Source organism: Protopterus annectens, chromosome 7.part0 (assembly GCF_019279795.1).
Source record: "Protopterus annectens isolate FY-2018-M chromosome 7.part0, PAN1.0, whole genome shotgun sequence".
Lineage (NCBI taxonomy): Eukaryota > Metazoa > Chordata > Ceratodontiformes > Protopteridae > Protopterus > Protopterus annectens.
Window position 1 is genome coordinate 1328135691 of NC_056739.1, and position 21217 is coordinate 1328156907.

A 21217-nucleotide genomic window follows, 5' to 3' on the forward strand; every position below is an offset into this window, starting at 1 on the left:
CATATAGGATTCATCTCCAAAGGTAATTTTCAAGGCTTTGCAGCCATTTATTCCATTATGGACCCAAAGAATTTTGATAACTGTATAAAGGCATAGAGGTCTGTTTAATGTAATCCCATGGCGTTTTCAGCATTTGAAAAAAGTAATCCCATGGCTTTTTCAGCATTTGAAAAAAGTATTTCCAGAACCTTTGAGTTAAATTTGTCAGGATGGCTTTGATATTATTTCACTTAAAACTGTCACTTCCTTCAATCCATGGGTGTTACCTAACAAAAAATATTTTGTGACATTAGGCAATCTTTTAATAATATTTCTTATGTTGCTTCTGGTCTTTTCTCTTATCAGCATTATGTCTATTTTCCATGATATGCCATGCCATAGGCTAACAGAGTGCCCAAAATACCAGGGATGCACACACACATGTACCCCCCACAAAAATCATGATAATGAGGGATGTTTTTAGACAGTGTTGCTAATTATTAAAATATCAAGGGAAGGCATGATAATAATAATAATAAATGATAATCTATATTAATCAATTATCCCAATCATACCTCTCAAATAACCAGATTTTCACAGAATGTCCAGATTTTTGCCTCAAAATTTTGGTCTGTTCCTCATAAAATTTGTGGTTTTCTGGCAAATCACTTGGATGATTTGAGGAATGGAATCACTAAATAATGACATATATTTTGAGTTTCAGACTTCATATCCTTTAGAAAAATGAATTTTAACACAAACCCTGTTATTCTAGCTACTTTCTAAGTTTATAAGAGCAATATTTAAAACCTGTTCCTATTTTGGGCTTTTGTTCCCCCCATTATATCAAGCTTTGTCCAGATTTCTTGGACTAAGAGATTGAGAGGTATGATCCCAATTACTAAATAACTTTAAAATATATTCCTTATGAAGAAATGCATTAGTCTAATTTTGATTAAATAAAATGTGATGTTAATTTGATTAAATAAAATGTACTGTTGCTAGGAACTAGCTGCATTTTATGTTTTTTTTTTTTTTACTTCAGTGCCAAATTCCACCCGGCTTTTCTTTTTTGTTTCATTGTATCATTCTGATGCACCCACTGTCATGGAGATAGGCAGCAGATTAAGCAACATCAGGGCAAGAACTAGTGATACAATGAAATACTTTCAAGGTTAAAGTGTGACTATATGAACACATCAGATTTCACAGTAAATAGACAGTAAGTGTCTATGTCTTTGCAGCCTACAGGCTTTTTAGGTTTCAGTGTTGAGTATAGGGATGTTAAAGCCTTTTGAGTTAGTAGGATTTGCTAAGTAAATACATGCACTGCTATATAAGTGAGTTATGCTATTTCTAAATAAAAGACTAAATAAAAATAGATCTTGGTTGCCTCTTGGTAATTTAAAATGTGATATGACAAAATGGAACTACCTTAACTTTTACCATAGGTGAAGACTGTATTTTGCAGAATATTTCCTGTTTTCTGATATTTTATGCAATAGTAACTAAAAAATGCAAACAATAACCTATTCATAAACTTCTACAGATGACGTTCAACATACTAATACTACTGTATGGGCTAAGGCAGCTAGAAGTGTTCTTTTCCAAGACATGTGGTCAAAAGGCACCATTGTACATCACAGAATGAACAGAACAATTAGAAATAGTCCTGTTGGTTACAGCCGGAGGAGAATATTACTGAGGAGACAGAGTGAGAAGCTTAGAAAATACAGTTACAGCCAAAAACCCATACAAATGCAAAAGACCTGTCAGCCATTGCTTATTTTGTCCAGACATGTGCTAACTGAAGCTTTTGGCAAAGATACAGCTCTCAAAGTTTTACCATCTACCACGTGTGACCAGCCTGCTACTGTGTATCATGTTAAGATCAATCCACTTAAGTTGATCCAGGTGAAGGTGAAGCCCATTTTACTACATAAAGTTCTAATGTTTCTGAAAGACTTGGGTCTTTTGGCAGATACACACCAAGCAAAATCATTTTTACTTGTGAAAAAGCAGATGATGAAAACACAGAGAATCCAACTGTCCAAAGCTGATGGTAAACCCTATGGTAAGTAGCATTTATTCTAATGTAACAACTTGTTTGCTTTTACTGAACTGTGAGATATTCCCATTCTAATAAATGGTAGTGATCCTTTTCAATGTTCCTGGTATCTCCAGGTTGTCAGCTTGATTTAAACATGATTTGTCTCCTTGTAAGTCCACATGAGGATTGTCTGGTCCTCCTCTTCTCATCCTCATCCTTTAGCTGTGTTATGACATTGAAGCCTTAACTCAGCTATTTATTACTGAGTTATTTTCTCTGCTAAATGAAGGTTTCCTAGATGGTTTATAGCATGATAATATAAATGTATTCTGGAAGAAAACAAAGTTTGGACCATTCTTTCTTGAGTGGACAATTATGTTGTTGATTTACTTATACAATTCATGAATAGGAATGTGAACTAATAATAAGTAGGATGCTTTCAGCCATGATCTGGTAAGTACATTAAAAATAACAAGTATTACAGCAGCCATTTTTCAATTTTACAGAAGAAATATCAAATGTAGTCAGCAAATGATTTCTGATACTCGAACATAATTAAATGTATACCAAAATGTTATTCTTCATAAAGTGCCATCATGATAGGTTCACTGCAGACAATTCAGCCAAGTCAGTTAAGTAAACTGGTGATAACTTTTTTATTACTTTTTTGTTATAGGGTATCCTGTGAGTTGATTTATTTTTCTGTGGTAGTGTAGCACCCTGCATGCTCCTCTCTTCCTCAGTTCAAGGCCTGATGCTTATATCCAAGTTTACCTCACTGGAGTCAGGGTCACAAACGTATTACGTTAACTGGCCCAGCAAGTGCTATTTTGTCCACAGGGGAGGATGATCAGCTGACCGCAGAGATAGGCTGACTTATGCAGTTGGCCCTAAAATCCTTTATCATATACAGTTGAACCACAGGACATGGTCTCAAGTGCATCCTCACTTAGAGCCCTTGGAAGGCTATGCTCTTTTTACATTAGCCCATTCTCCATGGCATTCGAGCTGCACTGATCTTTGGTCTGCATTGGAGCAACAGAAGCATACCTACATTTTGGCTAATACATAATTCCTATTCATTATCCAGGAGAAACTTGAATTATCTGGATCACAGTCAGAGCTGTAACCACCTATGCCAAAAGTGCTTGCAACCATTGATAACTTTAACTCATGCCTGACATGCTCATTTCTAATGTAAACACAAAAGTCCTGTGCCCCTCCCCATTCACAAAAAAGTATCTGCTAACGTGACCCTATGAATCCTACGTGCTTAAGGTCATCATCAAGCAAACACATATCCCATTTCTGGGCAAATACCTGCATCCGTATTTGTTTAGTTACACATGAGGTGTTGGTTAATCCTCAGCATGCAATGCTGCCCTTCCAGGACTGTGACTAGACTGCTACGCAGTGTCTGCACAGTGTGGTTGCTGTATGTAGCACACTGTAGCTTTCTGTAGGCTTTAGACTTCCCATACCACATTGCCCACTGAGATTAACAATTAATACTACTGCACAATACTCTGCAGGGAGGATATTATTGTATGCATTAAGCTTGGTGATGCATGCAGTGATGCTGCCAGAATAAAGTGTTACCATCTGCTTCAGGTGCCCACTGAGACACAAGCAGGCCAAGAGACCAAATGAAAGCTGTAGTGTAACCCACCATTTAAAACAGAGTTACAGCTAAGACCTGTTTAACAGTAGTAGCAACACTAGTGCTTATGCATGGAAAGGCATTCATTCTGTTGGTTCTATACCAACCACAGTACATCATGTAAATGACTTTAGCTAAAGGAGGTATTACTTAGAATTCTGTTCTTTGGTGTAGCAGCATGTTTCCCTGAGTATGCTTTGGTACATTGGTTAAAAAGCAGTGCAGTACATAACTCTGGTAAAGTGTTTGTAAGGGCACAGAGAGTGTCTTTATATTGTAACCATTGTGTCTGTCTGCACTGACAGCACTGGTTGGATGGTCACAACATTATCCCAGCCCCTACATGCAGAATTTTGTTTATTATTCTCCTACCTCTTCTAGATTTGATGGAGCTTGCCGGAATATATTGTATACAACCCCAACTTACTATTATGCATTTAATGTTTATCATTTACTAGTGCTAATGTAACCTAGTTTACCGTTTTCTTAAAAGACAGTGTGACTTGGAGCTCAGACAGCTATAAAGGTCACTGTTTCCCCTGACTTGTTTTCAGCTCTGAAGGAGACTAACATCTAAGAACACTATTTGTAAATTCTTTGCCTCACATATCTTGATACCGCCTTTGAGGCATATGATGTTAATCCCCTTAAATATTCTGCTCCTACCTCTTCCATTTTTACATTGAATTATATCTACCACTTGACGGTCACCCCATAGCTTTGAGTGGGCACTTATAAAATGTATGGGTTTCCTCAATGCAGTGTAGAGGTCTGGATTGTTTAGCCATAATTGCCCTGCTGTTCCACCCAAGCTAAGTGTAGTTGTACATCCTCCAGAGTCCCTCTCAGTATCTTTACTATCCAATCAGATACATGAAATTCCAGCCATTGAGAGTACCTTGAGGTGTGTTAGCTTTGTCCTACAATTATTAACACTATGATTTTTGAGATTTCTTACTCCATACGATATTTACTCATTCCTTTTGTAATGGCTGTATGCCTCATTTACCCAATATATACTACTGAACACTTGCATGATCAAGAGGTCATGTAGTGTCCGTGTATACACTACACCAATGCAACTTACTGTGTCACAGACAACATGCACTTTTTAGCCTTCTTTATCCAGCTAAACTTTATTAAAATAGAGTGCTGCCCCCTCTGCAACTATTAGATCCCTTGCCCTATCGCACTGTTTCTTTTTGATAACAGCCATACCAGACCAGACCATGTTAATCAGTGAACCAGCAGCTGTCTTATGCTCACTTAGTGGAATAGAGCAAATGGACTGAAAATTGCTCACATTAATGTGAAGAGCATTTCAAATAATGTTCAGACAAAACATAATTGTTTTGTCTTCTCTCAACCTGATGTCTTAATTACCTTAAAAAAAATGTCCAAAGTCTATGGATGCTAGTGATACACTCTCCCAGGAAGCACTATTATAAAAAAAAAATACATGCTTCATATAATAATCTTGCTGTGTAAGGAATAAACATCCTGTTACTTTCTAGATACACAAATTTCTCACTCAAGCCACTGTTGCTCACTCATAATAAATATCAACCAAGAAAAGAATCCAAGTAATTCTGCATAGAATGAACACTTACGTGTATGAACACTTTTCCAAAAACTGCTTAGGTATAAAACTGTACTCTTGTATAACAAAAGGAATTTATTTAAGTAAAGATCAAGTATTTTTGTCCTTCAGACCAGGGACTTCATCAGAATCTACCCAAAACCAATTATAGTTTAATTAAATGTGATTTTTTTTTATCAAACGAGTTGTGTAGTTTGCTAACTAAAATGATTTCCCTTGTGTAGGACAATAATTTTATAATTTTTGAAGGAAAAATATTTAAAAAGATCAAGGGTCGACGTGTGCCCTGATTTACCAACCTAGTAGTACTGGCATGGGAAAACAAATTTGCTTTTAACTTTTTTTTTTTTTTTAATATTGTAGATTATACTTTAAATTCCTGGACAGCATCTTTATTTTATGGGATGGTCCACATGAACAAACTGATAATTTTATATCCTATTTAAATAACACATTGAGGTTTTTTTTAATTTATATTTAATATTAGTATAACAAATATTAATTATCTTGATGTTTTAGTACCTTAGTATGACCTTTGTTTTAATTAAAAATTATTTAGGAAGCCTACATTTAGTAACTCATATTTACATTTTAAAAGACATCACCCCTTTAGTTTTAAGAAAAGTATTGTAAAGGAATAGTTTATTCGGTTGACTAGAGTGATTTCATGTGCTGATGAGTTGGATGATGAATTTGACAAATTAAGGAAGATGTTTATAGATAGAGGTTATTCAAAGCAGTTATTAGTGAAGGCAATGAATGAAATAAGGAATGAATGGGGTAAAAAATACAATCCCCTATTGGGTTCATACATGATGCCACTTTGAAGCAGTACAGGTGAACAAAAAAGCATTTTGAAAGTGGACTTCCGCAAGGCTTTAGTTATTCAATATAATCAGGAATATAGGAAGGCAAAGATGATTGTTAAGAATGATTGACATTTTAGAGGCAAACACAATAATATTTGAGATGGCAAGCCCAAATCCTATGTTTGTTTCTAAAATAGCTAGGAATTTTAAATGTTTTTAGGAACACCCAAAGAGAAAAGAGATGTGAGTAATACATATGGGAAGAAGCATGTGGCTTTTGTAAGCATCATATTAGTATTTTACAATTAGATACCTTAACTCTTAAAATGGTCTGGGTTCTGGTGTGAGATTACAGACTGGCAGTTGCTCCATATCAGGGGTGATATACATTGCCGTCTGTGCAGTTTGCCCCTGTTTCTATATAGGTAAACTGAAAGAGTACTAAGAAAAACAATTTACAAGTACAAATATGATATCCTAAATAAAATATAAAAGTTCACTTTTTAAGTACACATTAACTTGTAAAGAATTTAAGAATTTCAAGTCTGAGAATTTGGAAGAAGTGTAAATCGACCCACAGAAAGAACAATGGAAAACAAAGCTGGAATATAAAGAATTGTTCTGGCAACTTTGATTAAATGTCATTTCATCTACTGGTCTTACTGAACATGTTTCCCTCCTATCGCTTTTAAAATTACAGTCAGTCACATTATGAAAAGTTGAAGTAGTTAGTTATATACATATATACTCTTTTGTATTAGTTAATGTTAATTCATTTTAATGATTACGTTTATATGTTATATGTATTATGGTTTTTATTCAACAATTACAATTTTTATGTAATGATTTTCTTGCAAAATGGACTGTACATAATGATCAAATTTTGTTAGAGTTATATTTGTATAAGTTTTTTATTTATTTATTATTAATCAGATGTTTCTGTGGTTAGAAGTGATCTTTTTGTTGCCTGTTTTTTTTGTATTTTATCAATTGAATGTACTTTATCACCAGTGATTGGTTCATTTTTAATTGGTTTGACACTTTGTTTACCCTATAAAATAAGTGAGCTCATGGTTTGGGGTAGATTTTGATGAAATCATCTGTTTGAGGGATAAAAGCGCTTGATCTTTACTTAAATAAATTATTTTTATTATACAAGTGTACAGTTTTATATTTAAGGGGTTTTGGAAGACTGTTTATTCTTATATTTGGAAAAAAAAACATTCCCATGAATTACCACATCAATGGTAGTCCACTGAACACAGGAGACATAAGAGATCTGGGAACACCGGTTGACAGCAACCTCTCTTTTGACCACCACATTGCCACTGTGGTCAGAAAGTCCTTCTATGTGGCATATCTCATTACTAAGGGTTTTGCATCCAGGAAGAAAGAGGTCATTGTCTCTCTCTACTCTTCCCTTATTAGGCCAATCATTGAGTACAATGCCCCATTTTGCATGTACCAAACTAAACACCTGCAACAACTGGAGAGGCTGCAAAAGTACCTCACAAAGATGATCCTAGGCCTTAAACACTTGTCCTATGTGGACAGACTCAAAAAAACTCCATCTATTCTCTGTCTCATATCGCCTAGTTAGACGTGATCTCTGCTTGACTTACAAAGCCATGTCTGACCCAACTCTGTTTAAAATGCCACATCTAAAGAAATCCCAATCCTTCCGCACTACATGCTCCAGAGACCTCAACCTCATTACCAAAATCAACAAAACAAGCTGGAGGGACAGGTTCATAACCCAGAGACTGTCCATGCTATGGAATAGACTTCCCATACATGTCAAGCGGAGTGCCTCACTGGCCATCTTCAAGAGAAATCTTGATGAGTGAATGGGAAATAGAAAATTCACCCTGGGGATCACTCCAGTGGCTCTACTCAACAGAGGCACTGGGAACTAAGGTCGGGTGGCATGATGCCAGGGTAATCTTATGGGCTAGGCTTGTAAAAGCTCCATGACCATTAACCAAGTACACACCTATGAACCTATATGTAGCTCCATGCAGCATTACTTTAGAATTTTGTCTTTCTTAATGGTGGAGCAATGATGATTATTTCAACTACATTTGGTTTTAAATATCAAAGTTAACAATGCTAAGCAATTCACCAATGTCTATATGTGTATATTATCTGGCAAAGATGAAACATTTGCTGAAGAGGTTTACCAATGGGTAAATTCATAGATCAGCTCTGGAAAAAATGTTGGGTGATTTCAATGTTGCCTACAAGCTCTGTAATGCTGCCTCTATTAAACTATCTTTCTTGCTACTTATACACACAAAACAATCTTGTAAAGAAAGCATCCATCAGTGAATTCTATTTCCTGTCCTTGAAATATTTCAGTAATTAGCGTTCTTTTAGCTGTCATAAGTGAGCACCTACCTATATAAATCATTTGAAATCCAGCCAATATGCACAAGATACACAGATTATTCTATTCTATTCTATTCTATTCTATTCTATTCTATTCTTCTAACATAAATGAATGAGTTACCTCAGCCCTTAACCAGTCCAGTACTTACCCTTATTTTAGAGGAAATGACATCCTACTTCACTGAGCTCTACTAAACACTGTGAAAAAAATGTACATTCTATGTAGGAAACATTTGCATACTTGCACCCTGCCTTCGGTCATTCATAACATAAAAAATAATTAAAGTTAGGGACCATACTTCTCAAATCCTAGAGATCTCAAAAAATCTAAAAATAATGTAGGGGACAAAGGCCTGAAAAGAAGAACAGATTATAAATATTGCTCTTATAAACTTCAGTAGTTGCTAGAGCAGTAAGTTTTACATTAGCATGCATTTGCTGAAGGGCATGAAGTCTGAAACTTAAATGTCTGTCATTATTTAGTGACTTCAGTCCTCAATGATTTACCAGAAAGCCACAGATGTGATAAAAATCAAACCAAAAATTTGACCAAAACAAATATGGATATTCTCCAAAAGTCTGGACAGAGTAACGGGAAACGATCACATTCTCCTTACAACAAACCAATGCCTACATTGCATTCACAGAGCTTCTTGTTACTTTCTTGAATATAAACAGTTATAAAAAAATATATGTCTTATCATCCTTTACATCCCTCCTGGTAACAATACAGCTATACTGAAAGTTAACCTACACTGGATACCTATGACAATTCCGCAAGTAAAAATACTATAAGGTGTTGTGAATGTCAGTTGGTTGGACATAAACTCTAACTACCTTATATCTAGCATGAACTTATGTGGTTTCACACAACTAATTAATAGCCCCACACATTATAGCAAGACATCAAATTCCCTAATAGATTGGATCCTAGTATCAGACCTCAGCAAATGCAACACCATAGATACAATGTCAGACTCTTTCAGTGATCATCTTCAAATCTATACAACCAGACATCTCACACATCTACTTAAACAGCATGTTTATAAAACAGCACACAACTTTTCCAAGTTTAACCCAGAAATATTCATTATTACCCTATCTATTAATTGGAATACCCCAAAAACCCTCCCCTTAGATGATGCTGTAAATGAATTCAGTACAACTTTTCTGAATATACTAAATAGCCTTGCACCTCCTAGAAGGAAGAAACTAAAACAAATAATGCAATTTGGCTATCCAAAAATAGTAGAATGCTAATCCAGGATAGAGAGAAAAAGCATGGAAAGAATGGCAAAAATATAAAATACCACAATATCTTGAAAGCTTCAGAATGCTTTGCAAAAAAGCAAATACATGAATACCAAAAACTAAACTATAATAACTTTCAGAATAACAGTAAACACAACCCTAAATAATTCTGGACTGTCATTAAAAAATCTTGCATCCCAGCCAAAGATTTAACCCTAACTCCTCTCCCAATAATTTGCCACTTGAAACTTTAATACAGTTCAACTCATATTTCATAGATAGTATGACATCTCTAGCCACGTACCACCACATCCACTTTCACTTTTAAACCTGTGCCCACGTCATATATAAAACTGCTGTTAAAGAAAATCAAACCATGCTCTAGTTCACCCGATGCCCTTCCAAGCAAGTACCTTAAAATAGCAGCCGATAGCATTGCCTATCCTCTCTTAATCTTTATGAATAGGTCAATCCAGGAATCTCAAGCTCCCCCCTCTAGAAACAATTCACATATTATCCTTCTAAACAAAGGAGGAAATTCAACATTACTAACTTTAGACCTATATTAATCTTATTCCCCCTCTCCAAAATACTTGAAAAATATATTCAAATTCAACAATTGCTAAAGTAGTTTCTGCAGGAAAAACTCCTCTCTACCACACAACGTGGCTTCTGTCCTTCTCATAGTACTAATGTTGTACTTCTAACATATATAGATACTGTCAATAAAGCTAGAGATAACACCACACTAGTCTCCTCCTTATTTCTAGACTTGTCTAAAGCCTTCAACACAGTTTGTCACAGCAAACCTCTACTTCAAATGTTCTCATTAGGTCTCTCTCAGTCCATCCTCCTATTGTTCAAAAGCTAACTATTCAATAGGCTTCAGTCAGTAAAGTGGCACTCCACCCTTTCTCCATACCTCCCCGTTACCACTGGCATATCAAAAGGCACTATTATTGGTCCCCTGCTCTTTAAGATTCTCACCAACACCCTCCACAGATCCATACAACAGGCCTCCTTAATATAGTACGCAGATGACTCACACTCGTTTGTACATCTGCCAAAATAGCACACCTGCAAAGAATTATTCAGCAAGCTTTTATGTTTTATTTTCATAACAGACATTAAAATGCAAGTATATATTGAATTCATTAGATTTAATGAAGTCTTTAGGAAATGATTGACTTTTTTAACCACCAATCATAGTCAATTTTTGTATTTAAATTGGTGGTTTCTAGATTGGCTAGTTCTGATGAAATCTCTTTCTGAAGACAAAAGCACTTTAACTATAATTAAAATTTACAGAAAAATCAAGAAGTGTTGTTAAGTTCTCAACTCAGAGATTTGGTTCCTGGGTTGCCATCAGCTGAGGTACATTGTTGGTTATTGTAAGCTTTAAGAGCCATGGAAACATGGTTCTGTAATGCATATTTCATGCTCAACTCTAAAAAACAAACAAAAAAAAAAAAAAACTAAACAACCTCTTTTTTTTCTCCCAAATCCATCTCTCATGAAAAAACAAAATTTAAAATATTCCCTCTTGATGATAGAACCACTGAAATCACTTCTCATAGCAAATTGTTAGAGATGATAGTGGGCGGTAATTTTAAATTTGACCTGCATATACAAAATTGCATAAGAAAACTTCATCAAAAACTAGGGATGCTTTACTGAGCTCTAAATTTTCTCAGTAATACAACTAAAACTGCACTTACCACTACTTATCTCCTCCCCACACTTCTTTATGGCACTCCCATCCTTACTAACCTCCAGGCATCACAAAAGTCACAACTTGAGCAAAGTTGTTAAATCTGCAGCAAATACCCCTTTCAGAACCCACCACTGTATAGCACTAAAAAGCCTAAATTGGTCAGAACTACCCTATCAACTAACATATACACAGCTTCTTACCATCTATAAAATTATCTAGGGTCAATCTGCTTGTCCAGCACTAAATAAAATTTTACACAGCTATGTTCCCAGTTGGTCATTATGATCAAATGGTCAGAAATTCCTGTCTGTCCACAAACCTATCAAATCTGCTGGGCATTGTCTGTACTCATACCAAGTTCCTAAGGCCTGAAATTCCTAACCAGTATCCATTAGGTCGATACCGTCCCTCCCATCCTTTAAAACATTTCTGAAAAACTTCATAGCCAAAAGTTGGCTCTGTTCTCACTCAACACCAGGTTAAACTATATCTCTGAATGTGAACAAGAACCTATTTATACCTTACTTCTCCTTACTCTCCCTTCTTCATTCACTTCTTTAATTCTATCAATTTCTCTCCCTGGCTTTCTTTCTAAATATACCATAAGCATGCTTTTCTCTTACTTCATATTGCAAATGTTGTTTGTATTATACTTAGAGCTAATTTTTCTATAAACTGGCTAAAATTTCTCTAAATATTAAGTCATTGCCATATAGCTTGTATCTATTTTTAACCAATGTTTTCATATTTTGTTTAACTTGTGATAATTATTTAAACTGTAGTTGTTTTTTTGCATTATTTTTGAAGATTGCAAAATTATTCTTAAAATTTTTGTAATACTTTGGAGCTTTTCTCTCCGCGCCTCCACTGAAAATGGGTACCTACCCAGTTGGACTTTCCCAGTAATCAAATGTCAATCAATAAATAGATAGATATGGCAGGGACTGCCTTTGTATAATATCATAAAACAAAACTTGTTTCCATTGTGATACGTTTTGAGCAACAAGGAACTCAACAAAAAGCCAACTTATATGTGAAACAGGCATATTATCTAGACCCACAAAACAATACATGCAAAATCCTGAAACATTCTGGAATGCAGTTCAACAACTTTTCTACCCAGATCACAAAATATTACCCCAGCCCTTACCCACAAGTTGACAATGCCACCGTAGATAAAAATGTTTACATTTTTTCTTGCTTCTGTTTAAAAATTCATTTACTATAGATCACATCCTTTGGACAACATAGCTTCCTCATTCTATAAAGTTTGTTTCAAAATTCAAATAGAATGCATTAGCATAGTATTCAAGATAGTAAAAAAAAAACAAGCCCTGTTATCCTGCTCAAATAGAATACCGCATGAATTCCTGTAAGTTACATTGTTGGTCATTATTTACCTGGTCACAATCCTAATAAATAAGTCCATCAAAGAAGCAAAATACTGCAGTGCTGGAAGCAAACCCTTAGCATTTTACTGCTGAAGCCTTTCTCAAAAATCTTAGAAAAATACATGCATAAATAGGTACTAGACTACTTTAAAAAACATAACAATAACTTAATCTCAAACCTGCAACATAGCTTCCTTCCATAACTAGGCATATGCACTGCCCTACTGGACTTCAGAGAATATTTCCATGCTAAACTTCACTCTAGTAAACAATTGGAATGACTGCTTGACTTCTGTAAGGCACTGGGTATGATTTAACTTTCTGAACTATTACAACCCCTTAAAAACACTACCTTCTCCTTCAGCGTTCTTAAATCCTTTTCTACATTATTTAAAAACAGGAAGCAGGCTGTAAGCTGGAGTTGAATAATTTCTTCTCTATTCCCTATCACAATCAGTGTACCCTAAGGTTCCATGCTTGCTCCACTATTATTCTCATTTACATAATGACATGATTAATCATACTGGTATAGCTAGACTTATTAGGTATAGAAATTATACAACCATCTCTGCCTCTGGTGAATCTCTGGAGCCTACTAGAATCATCCTTCAGTTATATTTCTACTCTTCTCATTGTAAACATGGTTAAATTCAGTCAATAAGTCAATAGTGCTAAAACTAAATTGATACTTTAGTCACCTAAAACTGCTTATACTCTTCTCCTTTACAATATTTCAGTATCATCACTCATAAGTGACCTATGTAACAAAAATATTTTCACATTACTGCACTTGACTGCACTCTAACAGAGGAAGTTCAGTCTTCAAAACTCCTTGGAGTCACTATCGGCAAGTTAAAATCTGACCACATAACACACATGACTCTCATGATACATGAACTGTACATACATTCCATACCAATAAAACTAAAATAGCCATAGCCAGAACATATTTCTGCCACTAGTAATATATTATCTCCACTTAATGATAAATCTTTTGTCCCCACTGTGACAAAAACTGAAACAGGATTAGAAATGAGTTGCAAGGTTTGTGACAGGTCACAACAGTAGAACTCTTCATTATCATTCATTATGTGACTACAGTGGCCCAGATTCAAATACAACCTAGCTATAACTCAACTTTGAGCACACAAGCTTCTTTACAAACACAAATATCCCTCATTATCTGACATGAAGTGGCGAGACCTACCTTGAGACCTCAGTGATACAATTCATGCAACACTCACAAGAATTTAGAATCCTGAGTTAGCAATAGCAGATAGTGAACAAACTACCTCATGACATGGGAAAATAATTTACTAACTGTTTGCTTCCAGAGCAACTAGATTTGTAATTGTGTCACATATGTTTTCCTTCAGTCTCTGAGTAGCACAATCCCCATCTTCTTATAGAATGATAGCCAATAACCAAGCAAGTGGTTCTTTATATTCAGCTTATTTGACATCTATTTATGTGTTATCGATCCCACTGCTCAAATGTACAAATGTCCACATTTTGGTGGTATGTAGTTCTGAATTTTGAACAGTGTATTTGCAAGTGATCACCTATGTCATAGTCATTATCTCTATGACTTGCATGAGTTAATTGTTGATTGAATCTAGCTTTTATTTACAGTTATGAATCCTTTTCATACACATTTGTGCACTTCTGTATTTTGTATACTATTTTTGAAATGTTTTTTGTATCTTTTTATGTGCATTTATATCTTTTGCTGCATATGTTTTTGTGTTCTTATATTTTTTTATTTTTGCTTTGGACTCCATTGAAAATGAAACTCCCCAGATCGATATTTATGGTTAAAAATGCATATAAAATAAATAACTAAAACAACTGAATAAGGAAAAGTTAACTAACTAAAATGGATGTTATCTTAAATCCATATACACCTTAAGTGGAGTTTTCACACACTAGTTTATTTTGTAATAAAATGTGTCTTTTATGTTAAAATGTTTTTTTCCTGCCAGCCTCTAAAGGTGTAGTCTCTTAACAAGGAAGGAAGGAGAAAGAAGTAATGGTTTCACTGATTTAATTTTTATTTAGTGTCTTTTAAATATATTTATCGATGGTGGTCTTTTTTTTACCTTACTTCCATTAACAGTTGGGTTGGCAAAGGACTGCGTGCCCACAGTAGAATATTCTTATATGATATATAATTCTGAATTTTCACTAATGCTCAAGTCTTCTGACTTAAGTATTGTGAACCATTGCGAGATAAAACAACATGAGATATCCTCTATCTTGAGAATAATGATGTCAGTACATTAATCACACATGGATGTATTGTGTCTGACAGTTTAATTTCATGAAACTTTGAGTAATAATATACATATATAAGATAGGTGGCTTCGTTGAAATGTAGCAAATCTGTGCCCAATCAGCTCCAGTGATGACTTAAGTATTGGGTACGCTAACATCTCATCCTTTTAATTGTGTTATGGTACAAATTGCAAATGATGCAACTCTGCCCTATTTATTCTAACAAATACATTACATTTCTTGCTCTTTCTTTGTATTTCAGTATACCCAAATGTGGCTCATACATATTTTTCAGCAGTTTGCCTTCCAGTCGATTGGGAAGTATTACTTTATTAGTTTTGATCATTAAGATTTGGATATAACTTATTTCTAGCTTAAAAGAAAAATAAGACATAATTCCTTTTCTTATTGATTATTTTGCTAAGGTCAGTCTTTGTAATATAACATCTTTCAGTAAAAGCATTGCTAAATCAGTCACGTTACATCTCTGGAATTCTTTCTTTCTTTGTTTTGTCATTGATGACTATGGGATTACCCAAATAGCTCTATGTAGTATTCTAACAATTCTTTATGTATCTTTGGTAAATATATTCTGTTCAGCATACCGCTATGTGTAGTTCTTCATCTGGGCTGCATTTCTTATTCAGATTATACTTCTGTAGATTAAATCATCTACAGTACTGAGGCATCTTGCAGTCAACTAGATATATTGAACTAATCAAATCATATCATACCAGATGTATTGACATTGACTTGATAGAATAATTCATAACTCACAATTCATATATCAAACCCTAATACTTTATGCCACAAATAAAACATATTTCTAAACATTTCAAAGTCTATCTGCTCTAACAGCTCTAAGTTAAAGTTATTTAGTGAGTTTCTTGTTTAATTATTACATTATGGATTTGTTTTTTTAACTTACATGAGATTTTAACAATTGACATTAGTATATATGTACGTATGTGCATATAAAAGGAACAGGAAGTGATGTGTCTTTTGATTCTGACAAAGTTCCATGTAATGAGGAATGAAAGTACTTAGTTATTAAATGTTGACTACAAGACAAGGAATTAAGTCAGCATTTTTTTTATAATATTAGATACCATTAGGACCATGCTGTCAACTATAAACAATGTGTAATGTTGCCATTTAGTCATTTTACTCAGACCTTGCAAATCATACATTGTTTTATGGCATTTACTATATTAACCCCATTCCTTTGGCTATAATTGCCCCATAATGACAGTTAAGCTTTGCATTCACTTCACTTTCTGGTCATTTCTACTCCTGAGAGATAGTGGTACTTTTTTTTGAGGGTGCGTCATTGGCCCAGTTGTTGTTTGTCTTTTCGACTTTTTCCCGGGAAGGGGTCACCACAGCAAAGCTCCGGTCCGCTAATGATTGTCAGTAGATTTTTACAAAACGTCGAGGTACCGGCTCGACACCCAACCTTCAACAAAGGCATGCCCATTTAAGCACGCATGTCTTTCGAACGCTACCCAACCGCGGGGAGGACATGCAGACTCCACACAGAAGGCACTCCCAAGCCACACTGAGAATTGAATGGGAGAACCTCTTGCTGTGAGGTAACAACGCTACCGCCGTACCACCATGGCCCAGTACCAGGATTAATTTGCATGAGTGTGCACCACTGGCCTAGTACTAGGATTTATTTGCATGCAATATTCCCCTTGCATGCATTTCAAGCTTGTAAACAAATTAACATATTCATGAAGAATACTACTGATATGGCTCTGTACCGTATCTGAAACATCTACACAACTATGTGACTGATGCCATACACACATTATTTACTTTCACACTATGGCTTTGCACTACCATTCCTAAGCTAAATAATCTAAAGTTTTAGAAGAATTAATGCAACAGGATTTTGTACTTCTTATTTTTTGTCAAAATTATTTTTATTACATTTTTTCATATGTAAATTCCAATAACTTTTGACACAGTTGGGCCACTGATGCCCAGAACATTTTAATTATGTGCAGACAGATTTTTTTCATTGAATATTACCCCTGCAGTTCAAAAGCACCTTCAGCAAAGTATTACACTGTATACATGCACATGACTTAAATTCAGCACATTGCTTTCTAATTCTCACATTTCATGCCCGCGGTCTTTCACTTTTGTGCTTTTCCAAACACCACTGTATCAGCTCTTTTTACTACAACTAAGCAAGCAAAAAGTATATTTTCATGTTTACATTCAAAATAAGTAAAACTTATTAAAAGCAGGACATTGGTTCCCCTCATGCTTATGCTGCCATTCATTCTCAACTTGGATCTTATCTCTGCCTTATTAGTTGACTAATATTTCATCTTACACACATCCATTTCATCTGTTAATCCTTTTATCTGTATACTTCTAATTTCACTTGTTCTTCATATAGCCACAGATTTTGATAAGGTTAATTCTGTTTCTTTTACTGGCCTGCACTGTCTTTGATCATTTTTATACCATGGGCTATTCCGCCTCTTATTAACAAATTATGTACCAAGTTCAAAGTCTGTCTTGATTCTATAGCTCAGTAACATAAGTGTCTAGAGTGTATATAGGAGCATATGCACTTGTGATGAACAGATTGTGAGTAAATGAGAAATTCTTTCCAGCACAACACCTTTGAACTTATTTCTACTTGCTGTTATTTTATATTTCTTCTGTCAAAAAATTAAAAAAAAGATAATTAGACTTCTTCCCAAATGGCATGCAAAAATATACATAGTGATTAACAAAAGCTTCCAGTTTTGTATGCTGCCTGACATTAATGAGAATTCCTGGTGGTGGTATTTGTGGTACTTTTCCACTGCAAGTTATGTGCTTGTGCTTTCAAATACACAAATTCTTCAAGACAAATATATTCAAGTCTGAAGATATATTTCTGTAAGCTAATATTATGTAACATGTAAATGATTGTCATCATGCTTGGTACATAACACAGATGCTGGAAATGACTTTGTAGCCTCCATGAATTGTTTATTTGGGTATATATTAAATCAGTGAACACTTAAAAAGTGAAAGCTGATTTATCGACCCCATGTAAGCAAAAGCTTACAATCCCAAACACTCGGAACAGCAATTTTTTTCCCAGGGAGCAATGTGAAATAAAAACTTCAAAACATTACATAAAGTGGGGGGCTTCACCCCCCACACCCCCCTACTTAAATATACCAGCTCCAAGATTGCACTACAGTGATGAAAATGGCAAAGTAATGGAGGCGGCCAAATGATTTCTTTCTCAGGGAAAGAAATCGCTTATATGCCGTTTCTCTATTTTGCTGTTTTGTGCTTTCAAGTTCGATCAAGATGCATTCAAAGGATCGCGTCTTCGATTATATAATATAAACCCATTTATTCAGTGCTTTCCAGAATAATGTGTCACACCTGACATTCCACTCATTATAGCTAGACATTAGCATACTGAAGTTTACATAACCTATTAGCTACTCTTGGATTTCACTGTGGTCACACCTTTTAATAATGCAGTTGTTATACAGTGCTACATTGAGTTAAGCATTTGCCCACGTTATTATCTTGTTTTGCACTCTGAATTTTTTCTGATGCCACACATATCATATGGTTATCATTGGTTTCTAAAATGTGTTTGCTGATTAAATAAATTTTAAATGCTCTTGTCAAGCTGACTGTTTTTTTCTACTCAACTGGTACTATATTGTGAAATTTAGTTTAAGATAGTTTTTTTTCCCATAGTATGGACCTGCTTCTTTACCTATACCCATTTGTTGAAATGGGTATTCTACTCTCTGTGATTAGCTGCTACAGACAATTGACTTTTTTCAGGGACAACAGGTTAGATGGAGTGGCAGAATTTATGGAGTTTCAAGCCCTGGCCAGGACTGTAAGATTACATTGGGGGTTACTATCTAATATACAGGTATGAAATTACTCAAAAAAATGGTCCTCCTTGTCTTTGTGTGATACTTGTAGAGTTATAATTCTAACATCTCTAGATCATGATTTGGAAGCTGCCACTTGCTATGTTTTTCAGTTATCCTTTCCTCTAGGTTCATAGGCAAGTGCTAGGCTAGCTGCCTAATCAGCTTCCTTATTAACTATAGTCCCAAAACATATTTGCAGGTGAATTCAGAAAGGAGGTATTTTTAAGGACTTTAGAGTTTTTTTTTTTTTTTTTTTTATTCTGCAGGTAAGTGGTTCCAGATTGCAGGTCCCAATCTGGAAAAATCTCTTTCATCTAGTTTGGTTTTAAACTGTAGGTGAGCAAGGATAAAAAAGTTGTCCTGCATGCTTCTCAGCTCATGTGTGTCATCTGAAATAGGAATTTTCATTTTGAGAGAGATAGTAACCTTGTTTTAATACCTTGAAAAATAGTGTGCTTAGGAGAAAGGTAGCTCTTTCAGTCACTGAAATCCAGTTGGCGTTTTTAAGCAATGTGCAGTATTGGACTAAGGGTTGTGATAGAAGGATAGAGATGCACTTATCCCATTCCTCTAATGAAATAGGTGAGGTAAGCATATCATTCTCTTTAATGAAATACACTGACCAGCTTTTGCAGCCCTGACTTGGATTGTAAAATTGGCTGGTATTAGAAGGTTGACTACAATCATAACCTAAGAGACATGGATTTGTTTAGACTCAAGAATGTTTTGAGATACTTAATGGCACTGTTTTTTTGACTTTCTCCAGGTGTTTTTACAGAGTAGTAGCTGGAATTAATTCTACTATATCCTACCTTCTTATCTGTGGTTCTGTTTTGTACCTGCTATTTTTCACTGTATGTATACTTTCTCATGGAGACATTATTAGAAAGATGGGTTTATCTTACTATTCTTATGCTATCCTATGCTTATGACATACAGTTTTATTTCTCTTTCTTCTCTTTCCCCTGTGAGTCTTCTCCTGACATTAATAAACTAACCAGATTAATGTAAACTGTCTGAAGCTCAATACCTCAAAGATGGCCGCCATGGCTAAACATGCAGCCTTGAGTGATTTGCTGCTTCAGTATTGTCTCCTAACATTACTTAATTTGGGGACAAGCTGAAATTCTTGTAGAGGGTACAAAATGTAGGTGCTCTTTGGTGATAACGGACTGACACAAATGACAAGTTTTCTCTGTTATCAGATCTTTTTGGTTCAGCCGCAAAAGCATTGTCTTTCTTATGCACCTCATTTCACTTGTGAACCTTCTAGTGGTTGTACATGGCTTTGTTTCCTCTCATTTAGATTACTGTAAGGCACCAATAGTTGCCTGACTGTGGCTTGTCCAAAACCTCACAGCATGGTTTCTCACAGAGGTACCAATATACCAATAGATCTCACCAGTTCAGTAAGGACTGCATTGGCTGCTAGGCTGGCAGAGAACCATCCATAAAGCTCTGGTCATGGTACACTCAACCTTACATGACTTGAGTCCAACCCTTCTTATGAGACCTTTTGAACTTGTAGTGGTCAGCAAGTGCAGAGTTTGTTGACTCTTCCAGAGATGTGACTGCCATTTGTGCCTCTGTTTTTCAAGGATACTGCATTGCTGAGGGAACCCCTCACTATAAAGTGCTTCAAGACCTCTTTAAAGACACTTCTTTCAATTAACATATATTTGATGAATTCACTTACCTTGTGAAGTCTTGTATAGCTTGTTATATTCGTTCCTTTTTATATTGTATATTTGTTTCAATTTGTTTGCTGTACTGATTGTTCTTATATTTGATTACACTTGTTTAGTTATAAATAATTTAGTGTATTTCTTTCTTTCTGTTTGTTTGTTTACTGGGCTAGTGCACTGATCAAAAACTGACCATTTTCAGACATAGTCTGGGTGATTACATCACATTGCCTAGAAGGTTAATATATGAGTAATGTAAACAAACAAGAAATAAATATCACTACTAGAAATTTTTCAAAAAATACAATTTTAAAATGTGAATGTAGATTAAAAATCAACACAAAATTATGCTATACTGATAAGCTGAGGGTGTCTGAGATTTATAGTAGGTACATTATATACATTGCTTGGCCTTTGGCTGATTGACAGGTATTGGCAGTAAGGGCAACACAGCAAAAGGAATGAGCGAGGTGGATAAGTACTTATGTGATGTAAC

The 21217-nt window shown here is 35.1% G+C and overlaps 1 protein-coding gene across 2 annotated transcripts in view; it reads left to right on the plus strand.

The window, feature by feature from the left end:
- LOC122807037 (cell surface hyaluronidase-like) overlaps positions 1-21217 on the plus strand; it is a 615869-nt gene that overhangs the window by 245263 nt on the left and 349389 nt on the right. For both annotated transcript variants that reach the window (XM_044077936.1, XM_044077937.1), the window contains exon 3: positions 1529-2053. In XM_044077936.1, the coding sequence (XP_043933871.1) occupies positions 1529-2053 (525 nt within the window). The remainder of the gene's footprint in view (positions 1-1528; positions 2054-21217) is intronic.